The sequence below is a fragment of the Marmota flaviventris genome, chromosome 5, assembly GCF_047511675.1.
Source record: "Marmota flaviventris isolate mMarFla1 chromosome 5, mMarFla1.hap1, whole genome shotgun sequence".
Lineage (NCBI taxonomy): Eukaryota > Metazoa > Chordata > Mammalia > Rodentia > Sciuridae > Marmota > Marmota flaviventris.
In genome coordinates, this window is record NC_092502.1 from 132,595,468 (window position 1) to 132,613,945 (window position 18,478).

The window sequence follows — 18,478 nt, forward strand, 5'->3', positions numbered from 1 at the left end:
AATAATTCCTTAAATGATGTGTCTCCCTCTTTCTTATTCACCTCCCCATGCATATTTGTTCTCCTTCTTTAAAAAAGAAAACTGATTAAAATACATACTTAACTTTTTCTAAGCTTCTGTCTTATCTGGAGTTCAAACTAGAAGTGTTGTTGTTGTTGTTGTTGTTGGTGGTGGTGGTGGTTGTGTGTGTATAGGCGTAATTTCTTATCATGAGGATCCTTGTAATACAGGTACTAATTATGGGTAGTTGACTATCACTTTACAAATGGGAAAAACTTCTACTCTTTAATTATCAATTATAGAAAGCATCATTTGTGTGAATATTTAAATTTCAAATGAAATCTGACCAATTTTTATCAGATATTTTCAAATTAAACTAACATAATAGAATATCTTATTTTCCAAGACATTGGAAGTATATAGCAAAGGAAGTCTCACTTGCACACATACTTTAAAGTGCTACCTTTCAGTATATTTTAATGAGTTATACCTATAGTTAAGAGTAAAATATGGTAATTTATAGAATGATGAAGCATAATGAAATTTCCTCTAGTTGATCAGTGGACATAGTGATTTCTATCTATTCCTTTAGAGTGATTAATTTCTATAACTAATCTTGAAAATATTATTTTGAATATCTTGCTACTCTGCTTCTTTAAGCAATATCTAGCTTTTGCTCTTAGCAAGACAGGATACTGTCATTGCACTTGGATATGGAACATGATTACTAAATCTATACATTTGTTCACAGAGAATTGTTTCTCTCAATTCATTTGTGCTATGCACTTAAAATACTGAAATAATAACACATATCGAAAATAAAATTGAGAGCATCCATAAATATTGTATAAGGTATATTTTATTGGCTTTTATTAAAATGAATGAAAACTAATGAGGGTGAAAGTAAGAGTTTATGGGACAAATCAGACAGACCTGTTTAAGGATTTCAACTAACAAAGGCTTGAGGGTCTCTAAGTATGTAAATATACACTATACACAATTTTTTTTTAAATTTTGTCATGAGACAAAAAAGAAGTCCTTTCTGATTATATAAGAAAGTCTTAATAATCTCTATTGCATGGAATATTGATAATAAAATATTATTTAGTAATTAGATACTCATCACTGTGCCAGTACATGTGCTAAGTCCTTCATTTCCATAAAATTCAACTCTATCAACGTATTTATGTGCATGATTGTTCCATATTTAAATACTAGAATTTTGAGAATCAGCAGGATTGAACAGATCTTGCTCAACTGTCAGTAGAGATGCCAGAATTCCCATACGAGTCTTCTCAGGGATGTCTAGGTTTGTGTCCAGACTCACCTGAGCACCTTAACTCACCTTAACTCAGTTGTGTGACTGCCAGTTATGGAATGCTTTACTTGGTGCTTTGTGAATATAGATTCATGAATCTGTACAATAATCTTGAGGGGTGGGTATTATATTCCTCTTGTAGATAAGGACAGATCACTAGATAATGCCACAGAGCTCTTGTGACCAGAGGGACCAGTAGTCAAGTTGAGATGAATGTTATTCCCATATTTTACTTTCCCACTCTATCCATACTTCCTACCCCTAGGATACCAAAGATTCTCTCGTTTGAGTTATTTCTACAATATTTTTTTTCAATCAATTATGCACATATTTATTCAGTCAAGTGAGAATAATCTGGGTGGTCAGTAGCACATGCATGGAGATAGCTACATATATTCTTAGTTGTACAAAAACACGTCTGCTGTGTTCCTCAGTTAAAGAACTAACAAATATTCTAATTTAATTCTGAAAAAAATGTCAACTTGGTAATAAAATATTTAAATATTATATAATTCATATTTAAATTCACTTGAGAGGAAACAAATATCTTTATATATTAGAAGTATTGAATTACAGCATACCTTACTAAACTGTTAGCACTGTCAGGATCTTGTGCTAAAACTGTGCCAACGATGGTCCCGATCTTCGCATTTTCATAGACTTCCATAACGTAAGAAGGCATGGAAAATAGTGGTGGTTCATCTACATCCCCAACGATGATCTTCAGCATGGTTGCATCTTTAAAAGGACCCAGGTGGGAAAAGCGAAAATCCAGGTGTGTATTGGCTCCTTCTATGTTGAGGGTATAGGACTTCTTTTTCTCATAGTTCAGTGGCTATGAAGAATAAATAGGATTTCCAACATCATGATATTTATATTTTTCAAACAAGCACTATTTTTATGTTTTTGAAAAAAAATAGAATAAACTTAAATATTTCTATTATGTTCAAAAACAAACTATAAATTTTGTCTTAAGAACAACATCCAGATCAGTCATCAGGGAAACTCATTATTGGGCACAGTGGTACACACCTGTAATACCACTAGCTCTCGGGAGGCTGAGAGAGGAAGATTTTGAGTTCAAAGCCAGCCTCAACAACTTAGAGAGGCCCAAAGCAACTTACTGAGATCCTGTTTCAATAAATAAAATATAAAAGGGTTGGGGATGTGGTTCAGTGGTTAACCCCTCTGGGTTCAATCCCCAGTAACATCATCAACAACAAGAAATCATACAAACTCAAAGTTTGAATCAATGGTAAATTTATGTGTTTTATATATATATATATATATATATATATATATATATATATATATATATATACATAAATATATCCTTAAGTTTGGTAATTCCCATAAGGAATTCAAAAGCAGATTTTCCTATAGGAAAACAAGTATTGCTTTCTTGGAACTCTTGTTAGTTGACCCTCTGGCAACATTTTTTTTTCCTCTTCTTCAGCCTATGCTGTTAATCTTTAAAATCCTGCTATTAATTTCTTCAAATTAAAAAAATAGGTATTTTCTATATTTAAGCAACTTTTCTCATATCACAGACTTTTAAAAAATTTATATATTTATTTTTAATGGAAAGATAACAATTGCACCTATTTATGGGGCAAAGTAATAATATTTGGACACATGTATAAATTGTGAAATGTTTACCTGAAGATGTTTAGGCATTCTATCATTTCAAATTGTAATCGTATCTTTGTAATGAGAACATACAATATCTTCTTTTTAATTTTGATTTGTATGATACAATATTATAACTATAATCACACTATTGTGTAATGGTACCTCAGAATCATTCCTTTTCTCTCTCTCTTTGTATATGTTAACCAGTGCCCATCTTCCTCTCTCCCCTCCCCTCCCCAGACTCTCAGATCCTTGGTTCTACTCTATATTTATGGAGTCAACTTTTTTTTAACTTTCCACATATGAATAAAATCATTCAGTGTTTATCTTCATTGCATAGCTTATTTCAATTAACATTATGATTTCCAGGTCAACTCATGTTGCCGCAGTGACAGAATTTCATTAATTTTATTGCTAAACAGTATTTCATATGTTTTATTTATTCAACTGTTAGTGAACACATAGGCTAGTTGCATATCTCAACTAACGTTAAAAAGTACTACAATAAACCAAGAAATGTAGATGTCTTTTTAACATACAAGTTTAAAATTATATATATATATATATATATATATATATATATATATATATATATATATATATATTTAACATACAGGTTTAAAGTCATATATATATATATAGATATATGATATATAGATATATAAAATCATATATATATATGATTTTAAACCTGTATGTTAAATATATATGATTTTAAACCTGTATGTTAAATATATGTGTATATATATATATATATATATATATATATATATATATATATATATATATATATAATTATATATAAAATACCCAGTAGTGGGATTATATCCACATTAATTATTTTACTAGTTCATGTTAGTTATACATAATATTTGGGTTCATTTTGACATAATTAAAATAACATGGAATACCAATTTCTCTAATTTAGGAAAGAGTTTTGGTGTTTAACTTATAGCCACATGTGAGTATATGCTTGGGCAATGATATCTTTACACAAAAAATATTGCTTAGAAAAATGAGACTAGACCTTGACCTCTGTTCATAAGCCAAAATTAAGATAAAACACATTTAAAAAAATAGAAACCCGCATCTAGAAAACTATTAGAAGAAATACTTCACAATAGTTCTAAGCAAAAAAAAATTTTGGATATGATACACAAACCACAGGCAACAAAAGCAAACGTCCACAAAGCAGATGTCATCAAAATAAAAAGTTGCAAAGCAAAAGACAAAGTCAACAGAATGAAGAAAGAACACACAGAAAGGGTGAAAATATTTGCAAATTCTACCTCTGATGAAGTGTTAATGGCCAGAATAGAAAAGTAACTTTAACAGGTCAATAACAAAATATAAATAAGTAAATTACCCAATGAAAATATGAGCTAAATAACTAAACATCTCTCAAAAGAAATAGCCTGTTGGCATATGGCAAAATGTTCAGTATGACTAATAATCAGTGCAAGTCTAAATCACAATGAAACTTAATCTCATTCCAGTTAGAATGATTATTATTAAAAAGATAAATGCTATTAAGCTTCTGAAGATAGAAGAACTTTCATATACTGCTGGTGGAGGTGTAAATTAACACAGCTAGTATGTAAAATAATAAAGTTTCATTAAATCTCAAAATAGAACTACTACTTGACCCAGAAATTATACAACTGGTTGTGAAGCTACTGGATATATAACACATCTTATGTTTACCTTGCTAGTTGTAATGTTGGTATCTTAATTTAATATCTTCCAAAGTTTTATGTTTCCATATCAAAAATTTTGTTGATATTTTAGCAAAAGATTCATATAGGATTTTGAATTCCTTCTTTGTTGTTTTTATTGTATCTACTAATTTTCAGTTTAGAACCATTTCATTTCTTTGTTTTCTATTTCTTTTATTCTTATGGTCCTTGGATTAATTTACCTTTTTAAATTAGAGTTTTCTATTTCTTTTCTTATTTATGACACTTTTTTTTTTAGAGAGAGAGACAGAGAGAGAGAGAGAGAGAGAGAGAGAGAGAGAGAGAGAGAGATATAATTTTTTAATATTTATTTTTTAGTTTTCGGCAGACACAACATCTTTGTATGTGGTGCTGAGGATCGAACCCGGGCCGCACGCATGCCAGGCGAGCGCGCTACCACTTGAGCAACATCCCCAGCCCCATGACGCTTTTTTTAAACTTCAAGCCTATATCAATATGTTTCTATATTTCTTTTGTATTTTATTTATTTTCAATTATTCAACTGATATTTATGTACATAGACACGTATATATACGTGAGTATGTACATGGTTTTTCCGTACAAAGGAGCTCAGATGTTTTCCTTCACTCTGAAGTCCAATGGTCTAATAATTTGGAGTTGCTAAAACAGAATACTATAAACTCAGTTGTTTAAATGTCATTCATTTATCATGGTTCTATATCCTGGTAAGTTTCTAAGATCAATGTGGTGGCCGATTTGGAGCCTAGTGGTGGTCCTTATCATGGTTTGCCAAGAACCTCCTTCTTGTTGCATCAACTCTTATTCCTATTCATGAAGGCTCCACTCTTGTGACCTCCCCAATTCTCCACCTCTAAATACCATCCAGCTAGACATCAACATATGACTTTGTGGAGAGTCAGAACCATGTAGTCCATCACAGTTCAGAAGAAACTAACTAGAATCAACATCCTTAGTGGGTTCTTTTAAACAGTAATAGTTCTGCTGATGATTTCTTTTCTTATTTTTTCTTAATTGTCTTGGAAAATTTGCCATTCTATTGTTTCAAAACATGTAGAAGAGAAAATAACTTAAATTTCTAAACCAGATTCTAAGAACATAGAACCTAGAAAACTTCTAGAATCTTAGGGAAACAGAATACGGTGGGTCAGTACAATATTTTTACTGTTTTTTTTTAAGGTTTTATAATTTTTTTTTTTTTAATTTCAGCTAGACATTGTTGTACAAGCCATTTATAATCCCAATGGCTTGGGAGGTGGAGGTAGGAAGATCTCAAGTTCAAGGCTAGACTCAGCCCTTTAGCAAGGCTGTAAGAAACTTAATGAGACCCTTCCTCAACATAAAACATAAAAAGGGCTGGGAACTTAGGTCAATGATAAAGCCTCCGTGGGTTCAATGTCAGTACCAAAACATAAATACAAACAAAGTTAAAAAAAAACTTAAATTCTTAAAAGTTAATAGTATAAAATGGGAAGTTATACTCCATGTATGTATGATATGTCAAAAATACATTTTACTGTCATATATAAATAAATAAAAAACAAATAAAAATTTTTAAAAGTTAATAATATCTAAAAAATTGTGTATGTGTGATACAAATGTTATATTATTTTATGTGTGGATGTCTTTAAAAAAGGGCCAATTCTTCAGTTTATGACCCACCAATTAGAAGTCACTTGCTTTTAAGGGAATCCAAACTAAAATTGAGTTGTCATAATATTTACCATACATCTTGTTAGAGGAACCAAGTAACTCCTAGTTAAACCCACATATTGCATATTTTCTTTTCTTTATCTCTCTCTTGATTTGACTTCTTTTTCAATAAAATCCATCTATATTTAAATAACCTATCTGTACACACTTATTGCTGTCAGTATTTGGGTGGAGAGCTGTTGCCTTTCTTCACTTTCAGCTTCTGTGCTGCCATGCTGTTCCTGGAAAGGAGAATCCTTGCCAGTTTTACCATCTAAGATCAATGTGTATGATTATGTGTACTCAACCAGCCTACCTCAGTATGCTATATAATAACTAACATCATTCCCATGGAATATGGGTATCCAAGACTTAAGACTAAAAGTTGGGATGCATTGACTAGGGAAGACTAACATATTTTTCTCTGATAATACTGGATTTTAAAACATCAATCTTTATTCATTCATTGTTTAAACTTTTACATCATCCTGACTGTCCATGAAATTATGAAGGAAATTTTTGCCACCTTTATCAGATAAGTCTGATAACATAAGCAAACTGTGATCCACAATGAAAGACATCCCTTTTTCCATTTCTTAGCTGGTCTCTTGACAAAGTTAGATGTCATATGTTGTAACACTAACCTTCGAAGTGCTATAGTGTAGACTGCTTTTGAGGACACATGATTTCATGTTTGTGATCACCTAATATATGTTGAACTAATCCCAGGCAGGGAAAATCATTTTGAGATACTTGTTTGCCAGGACTGGCAGATGGATGTATGGGGACCCATCTGCAGACACAGTGGAATCATAGGATTATTTCAGGTTGGCACAATTTGAAACAGATGAATTAATGCAAATGGAATTATTTTAAAAACCTCACTTATAAAGAGAAGTTTAAAAAGCTGAATTGCAGTATAGAAAAACTGGAACAAAATTATACTCATTTGCTTGAGGATATTTTAGAATTATGTACATGAAGTAAAGTGTGCTTTTTTATTACAACCACAGTAGTATATAAAGATGGCATTAGTATGATGATTGTTTTCCAATTACTCTTACTGTGTTAAAGCTATACATATACCCATCATTTATACATTTTATATAAGCCTTCTAGAATTTTCTATAATCATTAGCTTTGGGGAAAATATTTAAACACTGTCTGTAAGATTTCACTTTCCTTTATTACCAGAAGAAGTTTTTTTTTTTTTTTTCCTAAATTAGTCTATCAAAAACAGTATATTAAAGAGAAAAAAATCTATTTTTTTAATTCCAGATTTTAATGAAAGAATAGTAAAGAAAATTACTTTATAAGGAAGAAATATGAAAATTTACTCAGGCTACTGAAGTATCACAGAAAGCAATAACATGAAATATTTGCCTTGGAATTTATAAAACACAAACACATATTTTCCTGCCTTAAAAAAATACCAACTGAAAGAATTGCTGTAGAAACATGATATGAACCTGGTAAGTGTGGCTATAATAGAGCCAGAGAGAATTCATAAGAATATAAAATTTTTCTTTTATAGCTCAGTTCTCTGTTAAAGTCTCATTTGTTTTTTAGTTCTTTATGGATGGATTATGGAAATAATTGTTTGGACTAAAAAACTGAATAACTCTGAAGTTAAACAAGTAAGTGGGAGAAGAATTCTTTCATTTAGACCCATTTGAAGACACTTTGAAAGAGTAGATTCTAGTTCTTGGTAAGTTGTTTATAATTATTTTGTACACAGATTTTGTTTCAAGATATTTATTGATGACTGGGGCATGATTAATTGAATAAAGTTCATCCTATTTTACAAAATTTAAGAATTATGATATTTCTTACTTTAGAAATCTCAAGTATATACTAACAATTGGTATTTAATATAAGAAATATAATATTAAAGAAGAGAATTGTAGAATTAACTAATCCAACATTAATATTTATGAAAAAATATTTCCAAAATAGAATCAGATTATAATTTTCAATTCTTATATAATTTGCCCCAGATTTAATTCTCTGGACAAAACAGTTATGGTACAACAAGTTCTTTATGATTTAAAAAAAAATTACATCATTGATTTTCAAACTTGCAAGAATATGATTAGTGTTGCCATATTTCATAAAGTCTTGAATATCCAATTATATTTTATTCAGAATTCCTAAAGAATTTTAATATAATATTTGTTAATTATGAAGAACATAGTTATAAAGCATTTATTTGTCATTTATTTAAAATTAGAATTTAACTAGGTGTCCTGTATTTTATCTATGATATTCACATTCCAATATTCAAAGTCAAGATGTTCATAGTTGGTGATAAGGCTCTCATGTCAGGAAAGAAGGAAATGACTAGCAAATATGACTTGAATGTATATCAGTAATTCCTAACATATAAAAAGTTAAAATTATCTTTTTGTATAGGACATTGCTGACATCAAATTTTATAACACATAAAATAAACTTCTTTTGTATGATTCATCCTAATATTTTTTCCTTAATATTAAACCCTCCAAACATTTTCAATTAATCCAATTGATCCCTAGATACTGCAATTCTCAGAGATCCGTTTAACTTCTGCGAGTGCTCAAAAAAGTGGAAGGAGATCCCCTATGTTGAGGCTTTTTCTCTTTTTTGTTCTTACCCCAACCTATGCTCTTACCTTAACAACCCTACTAACCCTTCTTTCGATTCGACAGATGAACCCCTTCCCTAATGACCTCCTACGTTGGCTCCCCCTTCTCCCATGACACCTTTAGTCCCCCCCCAAACTAGGTCCTGCTCCCTAGTTCCACAAAACATGGCCCCCTTACGAGAGATTGCTGGACCTGAGTACGTGTCCCATTCTCTATGAATGACCTCATGCAACGTGAGCAAAGGTTGGGCTCATTCACCACAGATCCCACCACTTACATAAGAGAGTTTCAATGGGTCCTCCAGGATTATAGCCACACTCACCATGATATATGTATGTTATTGGCTAATACTCTCCTTCGTGAGTAGCACACCAGAGTCTGGGAACTTGCCAGAGCCCATGTGGATGAAACTCACCAAGTTAATCCCAATCACCCTCCAGGGCCACTTGCTGTCCCAGATCAAACTCCCAACTGGGATTATAATACACAAGCTGGCATATAGAGTAGGGACCGATTCGCCGCATGTATTATTGCTGGGCTCAAAAAAGCGGCATGTAAGGCTGTCAATTTCCAAAAATTACAAGAAATTATTCAAAAGTGAGAGGAGACACCATCAGAATTTCTGGATTGGCTTACGAAAGCCCTTCAGCAGTATACTAACCTAGATCCTGAAACCCCAGATGTGCTGTCATGTCCTTATGACATATTTCCTCTTGCAGAGCTACCCCGACATCCAGGCCAAACTAAAAAAGCTCAAACACGGCCCTGCCACCCCCCTGACTGAGATCTTGGCTGCAGCCTTTAAGGTTTTTCACAACCCGGATGAGGAAATAGAGCGCCGCAAGTGCGGGGCCGAACACAATAAATTTCAGATGCTCGCCCAGGTCCTGCAGGGTGCTTTCTGGGTTCGAAAACCCCCCAGGCCCCTGCTTCAAGTGTGGCAAGGAGGGACATTGGGCCAGGGCATGCCCTGCACCACACACTCCAAGTAACCCATGCCCTAAATGTCAACAACAAGGTCATTGGGACTCTGACTGTCCTAGATTCCATAGGAAGCCTATATCCAGGGAACCCTCTGACCTTCTGGGCATAGCAATCAAAGATTGATGGAGCCTTGAGTCCTTGTCCCCAGCTGTAATGATTAATAAACAAGAACCCAGGATGTAGATTCAGGTGGATGGGTGCAAAGTTGACTTTCTCCTTGACACCGGGGCTACCTTCTCAGTCCTGGGGGCAAACAGTGCTGTCCACCTCTCCTATTGTCGGAATAGGAGGAAAGACTATATATCCAAAAGAGACTCCCCTATTACTCTGTTCCATAGACAACTTCCCATTCTCTTAGACATTCCTAGTTATGCCCCACTGTCCAGTTCCTTTGCTTGGCAGAGATATTCTCTTTAAATTTAATACAACAATCAACATCTGGGCTCCTGGCATCAGTCAGGCCCCAGAATCGGCCTGTTCATCTTTTCTGGCCCTTTTAGCAGAAGACTGGCCATTCTGCTCCACTTGTGAGACTGACATGAAAAAGGACCCCTTCCCTATGAACCTAGTTGACCCAATTGTATGGGATACCCACACCCCCTCCACCATTTCCTGCTCACCAGTTAACATTCATTTCAAAGATCCTAACACCTTCCCCAATCAGGCTCAATACCCCCTGTCCACAAAAGCTCTTCTGGGCCTGCAACCTATTATTCAGGACCTTCTTAGCAAGGGGTACCTCCGTCCTGCTCATTCCCCTTACAATACTCCCATACTAGGGGAAGAAAGCCCAACGGGTCCTATCGCATAGTTCAGGACTTACGACTCATCAACACCTCCGTTAGGCCCATACATCCTTTGGTTCCCAACCCATACACCCTGCTGTCTCAGATCCCCCACACTGCCACCCACTCCTCAGTCATAGATTTAGAGGATGCTTTCTTCTCCATTCCCTTTGCCCTGGAATCGCAAGATCTTTTTGCCTTTACCTGGACAGATCCCACCACCAGACATTCTCAATAACTAACCTGGACTGTCCTTCCTCAGGGATTTCGAGATAGTCCACACCTCTTTGGACAAACCTTGGCCTCCAACCTCCAATCTTTTCACCCTCAGTGCCCGAATCCAGGAGAAGTTGATTATCTTCTCCTCTGTAGCCCGCCCAAAGGGCACTCAACAGATGACACAGTTCTCCTACTTAATTTCTTGGCCTTAAAGGGATATTGGGCCTCTCCACAAAAGGCCCAAATAGCATGTAAAGAGGTCACATATCTAGGGTTCTCTATATCTCAAGGGCAAAATGCCATTACATTAGACAGAAAACAGCTTATTGTGTCTATACCTACACCAAAGACCAAAGATGACATACTCTCCTTCTTGGGTTTGACTGGGTACTTCAGGGCCTGAATTCCTAATTCCTCCCTCCTTGTCAGGCTGCTATGTAATCTGGCCAAGGGCCCCCAAGATGAACCCCTACCCTCAGCGATAGGGAAGCCCTTTACAATCATTAAAAAGGCCCTCCTCCGGGCACCCAACCTGCATCTCCCCGATCTCTCCCAACACTTCACCCTCTATGTACATGTAAAACAGGGACAAAGTCTGGGCGTTCTGGGTCAGGAATATGGCCCCACATTTGCACCAGTGGCCTACCTATCCAAACACCTCAACCCCACCCTCAGGGGCTGGCCCCAATGTCTCAGAGCCCTAGCAGCGGCCCATGACCTCCAGAAAGAAGCACACAAACTTACCTTTGGCTCCCCGCTAACCATTTCATCTCCTCACCATCTAAAGGATTTCCTCACTTACAAGGGGCTACAGTCACTTCCTCCTTCCAGGGTTCTATCCCTCCTTGTCTCATTCCTTGAAAATCCCTCCATCTCTTTTCAGTCCTGCTCTCCATTAAACAATGTCTCCCTCCTCCCATCTTCTCCCTATCAAGATCCCATCCACAAATGCCTGGAGGTATTAGAGACAATTTTACCCTGCCCCACCACCATTTCTGAGGGACCCCTGCCCTCTTCAGATTTCAGCTGGCTCTCAGATGGTAGCTCCTTTATACACGAAGGAGTTAAAGTGGCGGGATATGCTGTCATTTCCCTCTCATCCATCATAGAGGCAAAACCTCTCCCACCCAATACCACCAACCAACAAGCTGAACTCATAGCTGCCACAAGGGCATTCAAGCTAGCGGAGGGAAAAACCCTCTCCATATAAACAGATTCCAAATACATCTTCCATATCCTGATCTCCCATGAAGACATTTGGAAAGAAAAAGGGGGCTATTGACCATCAGAGGGACGGCAGTCATTAATTCCACACTTATTTCTGGCCCACTATGAGCCTCCAGGCTGCCTTCCCAACTGGGAATAATCCATTGCAAGGCCCACCAAACTGACTCCTCCCTTACTACTATGGGGAATTCCAAGGCCAATCAAATGGCTCGAACAGCTGCCTTACAGAGCTTTACCTCCTCTCCAATTCTCTTCATTACCATCGGGGATTGGCCCCCAAATCCCCAACAATTCTTCCAGTTTCTTCACTCTCTATTCCATTCTAGTCCACAAAGTCTCACTACTTTCCTTCACTCCTTTTTCACACTTTCCCCACGCGATAAGACACTCCTACAACAGATCACTTCCGCTTGTCAGATTTGCCAGAGAACCAATACCAATGCTCCATTAAAACCTAGACCAGAGTGGCCCGCGGCGGGACAGAACTTCCAATCACTCCTGCAAGGTAGGCGGGCCTGCGACCCACCGGAAGAAGAGGAGCAGCGGCCTGCTGAGGGGCAGAGCCGCCCCCCACCCCCCGCGCCTGCCAGGTAGGGGAACTGTGACCACCGACAGAAAAGGCCCAGTGGCCCGCGGCGGGACAGAGCTTCCAATCACTCCTGCAAGGTAGGCGGGCCTGCGACCCACCAGCAGAAGAGGAGCAGCGGCCTGCTGAGAGGTAGAGCCGCCCCCTCCCCCTGCACCGGCAAGGTAGAGGGAACTGTGACCATGCACAGAGCAGGCCCAGCGGCCTGCTGAGGGGCAGAGCCGCCCCCCACCCCCCGCGCCTGCCAGGTAGGTGGAACTGTGACCAACGACAGAAAAGGCCCAGTGGCCCACGGAGGGGCAGAGCTTCCAATCACTCCTGCAAGGTAGGGGGGCCTGCGACCCACCGGTAGAAGAGGAGCAGCGGCCTGCTGAGAGGCAGAGCCGCCCCCTCCCCCTGCACCGGCAAGGTAGAGGGAACTGTGACCACGCACAGAGCAGGCCCAGCGGCCTGCTGAGGGGCAGAGCCGCCCCCCAACCCCCAGCGCATGCCAGGTAGGTGGAACTGTGACCACCGACAGAAAAGGCCCAGTGGCCCACGGAGGGGCAGAGCTTCCAATCACTCCTGCAAGGTAGGGGGGCCTGCGACCCACCGGCAGAAGAGGAGCAGCGGCCTGCTGAGAGGCAGAGCCGCCCCCTCCCCCCCGCGCCTGCAAGGTAGAAGGAACTGTGACCACCATCAGAACAGGCCAGACCTGCAACCGAGAGACAGAACAGGCCCAGTGGCCTGAGGAAGGGTAGAGCCGCCCTCCCCCCCCCGCGCCTGCAAGGTAGGCGGACCTGCGACCCACTGGCAGAACAGCCCCAGAGGCCTGCAGAGGGACAGAGCCGCCGCCCGCGCCTGCAAGGTCGGCGGACCTGCTACCGACCGGCAGAGCAGGCCCAGCGGCCTGCCAGCATGGTAGGCATATTGCCCCAATTGGAGGAGGGGCAGAGCCGCCGCCCGCGCCTGCGAGGGAGACTTTGCAACTATACAAGACCAATATAAATATATAGGGGGAAAATTCAATAGCACAACAGTTTCACCAAGTAGAAAGGAACGCGAACAGTATGAAGAGACAAGGAAAGAAAGGACCACAAGCAATGCAGGTCAACTCAACGTTAGAAGAGGTAATAGCTGCAGCAGATGGAATGTCAGATAAAGAATTCAGGATATACATGCTTCAGATGATCTGGAGTCTCAAGGAAGACATCAGACAGCAAAATCAGACAATGAAAGATCACTTCAACAATGAATTACATAAACAAATCCAAGAAGCAAAAGACCAATTATACAGGGAGATAGAGGCTATAAAAAACAAACAAACAGAAATCCTAGAAATGCAGGAAGCAATAAACCAACTTAAAAACTCAATTGAGTAGAACACTTAGAAGACAGAACATCAGACAATGAAGATAAAGTATTTCAACTTGAAAAGAACATAGACAGCTCAGCAAGACTGTTAAGAAACCATGAGCAGAACATCCAAGAAATATGGGATAACATCAAGAAACCAAATTTAAGAGTCATTGGGATACAGGAAGGGACAGAGTTTCAAACCAAAGGAATGAGCAATCTATTCAATGAAATAATATGAGAAAACTTCCCAGACTTGAAGAATGAGACAGAATCCCAAATCCTAGAAGCCTACAGGACGCTGAATGTGCAAAATCATAAGAGACCCACACCTAGACACATTATAATGAAGATGCCCAACATACAGAATAAGGAGAGAATTTTAAAAGCTACAAGAGAAAGGAAGCAGATCACATTTAGAGGTAAGCCAATCAGGATAACAGCTGATCTTTCAACACAGACTCTGAAAGCTAGAAGATCCTGGAATAACATATTTCAAACACTGAAAGAAAATGGGTTCCAACCAAGAATTGTGTTTCCAGCGAAATTAAGCTTCAGGATGGAAGATGAAATTAAAACCTTCCACGATAAACAAAAGTTAAAAGAATTTGCAGCTAGAAAACCATCTCTTCAAAACATCCTTGGCAAAACATTACAGGAAGAGGAAATGGAAAATAACAATGAAAACCAACAGTGGGAGGTAGGACACTAAAGGGGGGAAAATAATCAAAGAGGAAAACAAACCATGTTTAGTAACATAAATAAACAAATATGGCTGGAAGAACAACCCATATCTCAATAATAACCCTAAATGTTAATGGCTTAAATTCACCAATCAAGAGACACAGGCTAGTAGAATGGATCACAAAACAAGACCCAACAATATGCTGCCTACAGGAGACGCATTTGATAGGAAAAGACATACATAGGCTGAAGGTGAAAGGTTTGGAAAAATCATATCACTCATATGGACTTCGGAAACAAGCAGGAGTGTCCATACTCATATCAAATAAAATAGATTTCAAGCCAAAGTTAATCAAAAGGGATAAAGAGGGACACTACATACTGCTCAAGGGAACCATACACCAACAAGACATAACAATCATAAATATTTATGCCCCAAACAATGGTGCAGCTATGTTCATCAAACAAACTCTTCTCAAGTTCAAGAGTCTAATAGACCACCATACAATAATCATGGGAGACTTCAACACACCTCTATCGCCACTGGACAGATCTTCCAAGCAAAAGTTGAATAAGGAAACTATAGAACTCAATAACACAATTAATAACCTAGACTTAATTGACATATATAGAATATGCCACCCAACATCAAGCAGTTACACTTTTTTCTCAGCAGCACATGGATCCTTCTCAAAAATAGATCATATATTATGTCACAGGGAAACTCTTAGACAATATAAAGGAGTAGAGATAATACCATGCATCCTATCTGATCATAATGGAATGGAACTGAAAATCAACGATAAAAGAAGGAAGGAAAAAGAATACATCACTTGGAGAATGAACAATAGGTTACTGAATGATCAATGGGTTATAGAAGACATCAAGGAGGAAATTAAAAAATTCTTAGAGATTAATGAAAACACAGACACAACATATCGGAATCTATGGGACACATTGAAAGCAGTTCTAAGAGGAAAATTCATTGCTTGGAGTTCATTCCTTAAAAAAAGAAAAAAAACAACAAATAAATGATCTCATACTTCATCTCAAAATCCTAGAAAAAGAAGAGCAAAACAACAGCAAAAGAAGTAGAAGGCAAGAAATAATTAAAATCAGAGCTGAAATTAATGAAATAGAAACAAAAGAAACAATTGAAAAAATTGACAAAACTAAAAGTTGGTTCTTTGAAAAAATAAACAAAATCGACAGACCCTTAGCCATGCTAGCGAAGAGAAGAAGAGAGAGAACTCAAATTACTAGCATATGGGATGAAAAAGGCAATATCACAACAGACACTTCAGAAATACAGAAGATAATCAAAAATTATTTTGAATCCTTACACTCCAATAAATTAGAAGATAGTGAAGGCATAGATAAATTTCTTAAGTCATATGATCTGCCCAGATTGAGTCAGGAGGATATAGACAACCTAAACAGACCAATATCAATTGAGGAAATAGAAGAAACCATCAAAAGACTACCAACTAAGAAAAGCCCAGGACCAGATGGGTATACAGCAGAGTTTTACGAAACTTTTAAAGAGGAACTAATACCAATACTTTTCAAGCTACTTCGGGAAATAGAAAAAGAGGGAGAACTTCCAAATTCATTCTACGAGGCCAACATCACCCTGATACCTAAACCAGACAAAGACACTTCAAAGAAAGAAAACTACAGACCAATATCTCTAATGAATCTAGATGCAAAAATCCTCAATAAAATTCTGGCGAATCAGATACAAAAACATATCAAAAAAATTGTGCACCATGATCAAGTAGGATTCATCCCTGGGATGCAAGGCTGGTTCAATATACGGAAATCAATAAATGTTATTCACCACATCAATAGACTTAAAAATAAGAACCATATGATCATCTCGATAGATGCGGAAAAAGCATTCGACAAAGTATAGCATCCCCTTATGTTCAAAACTCTAGAAAAACTAGGGATAACAGGAACATACCTCAATATTGTAAAAGCAATCTATGCTAAGCCTCAGGCTAGCATCATTCTGAATGGAGAAAAATTGAAGGCATTCCCTCTAAAATCTGGAACAAGACGGGGATGCCCTCTCTCACCACTTCTGTTCAACATAGTTCTCGAAACACTGGCCAGAGCAATTAGACAGACGAAAGAAATTAAAGGCATCAAAATAGGAAAAGAAGAACTTAAATTATCACTATTTGCAGATGACATGATTCTATACCTAGCAGACCCAAAAGGGTCTACAAAGAAACTATTAGAGCTAATAAATGAATTCAGCAAAGTGGCAGGATACAAAATCAACACGCATAAATCAAAGGCATTCCTGTATATCAGCGACAAATCCTCTGAAATGGAAATGAGGACAACCACTCCATTCACAATTTCTTCAAAAAAAAAATAAAATACTTGGGAATCAACCTAACAAAAGAGGTGAAAGACTTATACAATGAAAACTACAGAACCCTAAAGAGAGAAATAGAAGAAGATCTTAGAAGATGGAAAAATATACCCTGTTCATGGATAGGCAGAACTAACATCATCAAAATGGCGATATTACCAAAAGTTCTCTATAGGTTTAATGCAATGCCAATCAAAATCCCAACGGCATTTCTTGTAGAAATAGAGAAAGCAATCATGAAATTCATATGGAAAAATAAACGACCCAGAATAGCAAAAACAATGCTAAGCAGGAAGTGTGAATCAGGCGGTATAGCGATACCAGACTTCAAACTATACTACAGAGCAATAGTAACAAAAACAGCCTGGTACTGGTACCAAAACAGGTGGGTGGACCAATGGTACAGAATAGAGGACACAGAATCCAATCCACAAAACTACAACTACCTTATATTTGATAAAGGGGCTAAAAGCATGCAATGGAGGAAGGATAGCATCTTCAACAAATGGTGCTGGGAAAACTGGAAATCCATATGCAACAAAATGAAACTGAATCCCTTTCTCTCACCATGCACAAAAGTTAATTCAAAATGGATCAAGGAGCTTGATATCAAATCAAAGACACGCCGTCTGATAGAAGAAAAAGTTGGCTACGATCTACAGTCGGTGGGGTCGGGCTCCAAATTCCTCAATAGGACACCCATAGCACAAAAGTTAATAACTAGAATCAACAAATGGGACTTACTCAAACTAAAAAGTTTTTTCTCAGCAAAAGAAACAATAAGATAGGTAAATAGAGAACCTACATCCTGGGAACAAATCTTTACTCCTCACACTTCAGATAGAGCCCTAATATCCAGAGTATACAAAGAACTCAAAAAATTAGACAATAAGAGAACAAACAACCCAATCAACAAATGGGCCAAGGACCTGAACAGACACTTCTCAGAGGAGGACATACAATCAATCAACAAGTACATGAAAAAATGCTCACCATCTCTAGCAGTCAGAGAAATGCAAATCAAAACCACCCTAAGATACCATCTCACTCCAGTTAGATTGGCAGCCATTATGAAGTCAAACAACAACAAGTGCTGGCGAGGATGTGGGGAAAAGTGTACACTTGTACATTGCTGGTGGGACTGCAAATTGGTGCAGCCAATTTGGAAAGCAGTATGGAGATTTCTTGGAAAGCTGGGAATGGAGCCACCATTTGACCCAGCTATTCCCCTTCTCGGTCTATTCCCTAAAGACCTAAAAAGAGCATGCTACAGGGACACTGCTACATCGAT

At 37.7% G+C, this 18,478-nt stretch overlaps 1 protein-coding gene across 3 annotated transcripts in view; it reads right to left on the reverse strand.

Annotated features, from left to right (window-relative positions):
- The window catches only part of Cdh18 (cadherin 18), a 318,203-nt gene that overhangs the window by 70,439 nt on the left and 229,286 nt on the right, over positions 1-18,478 (reverse strand). For all 3 annotated transcript variants that reach the window (XM_071611877.1, XM_071611879.1, XM_071611878.1), the window contains exon 6: positions 1,900-2,153. In XM_071611877.1, the coding sequence (XP_071467978.1) occupies positions 1,900-2,153 (254 nt within the window). The remainder of the gene's footprint in view (positions 1-1,899; positions 2,154-18,478) is intronic.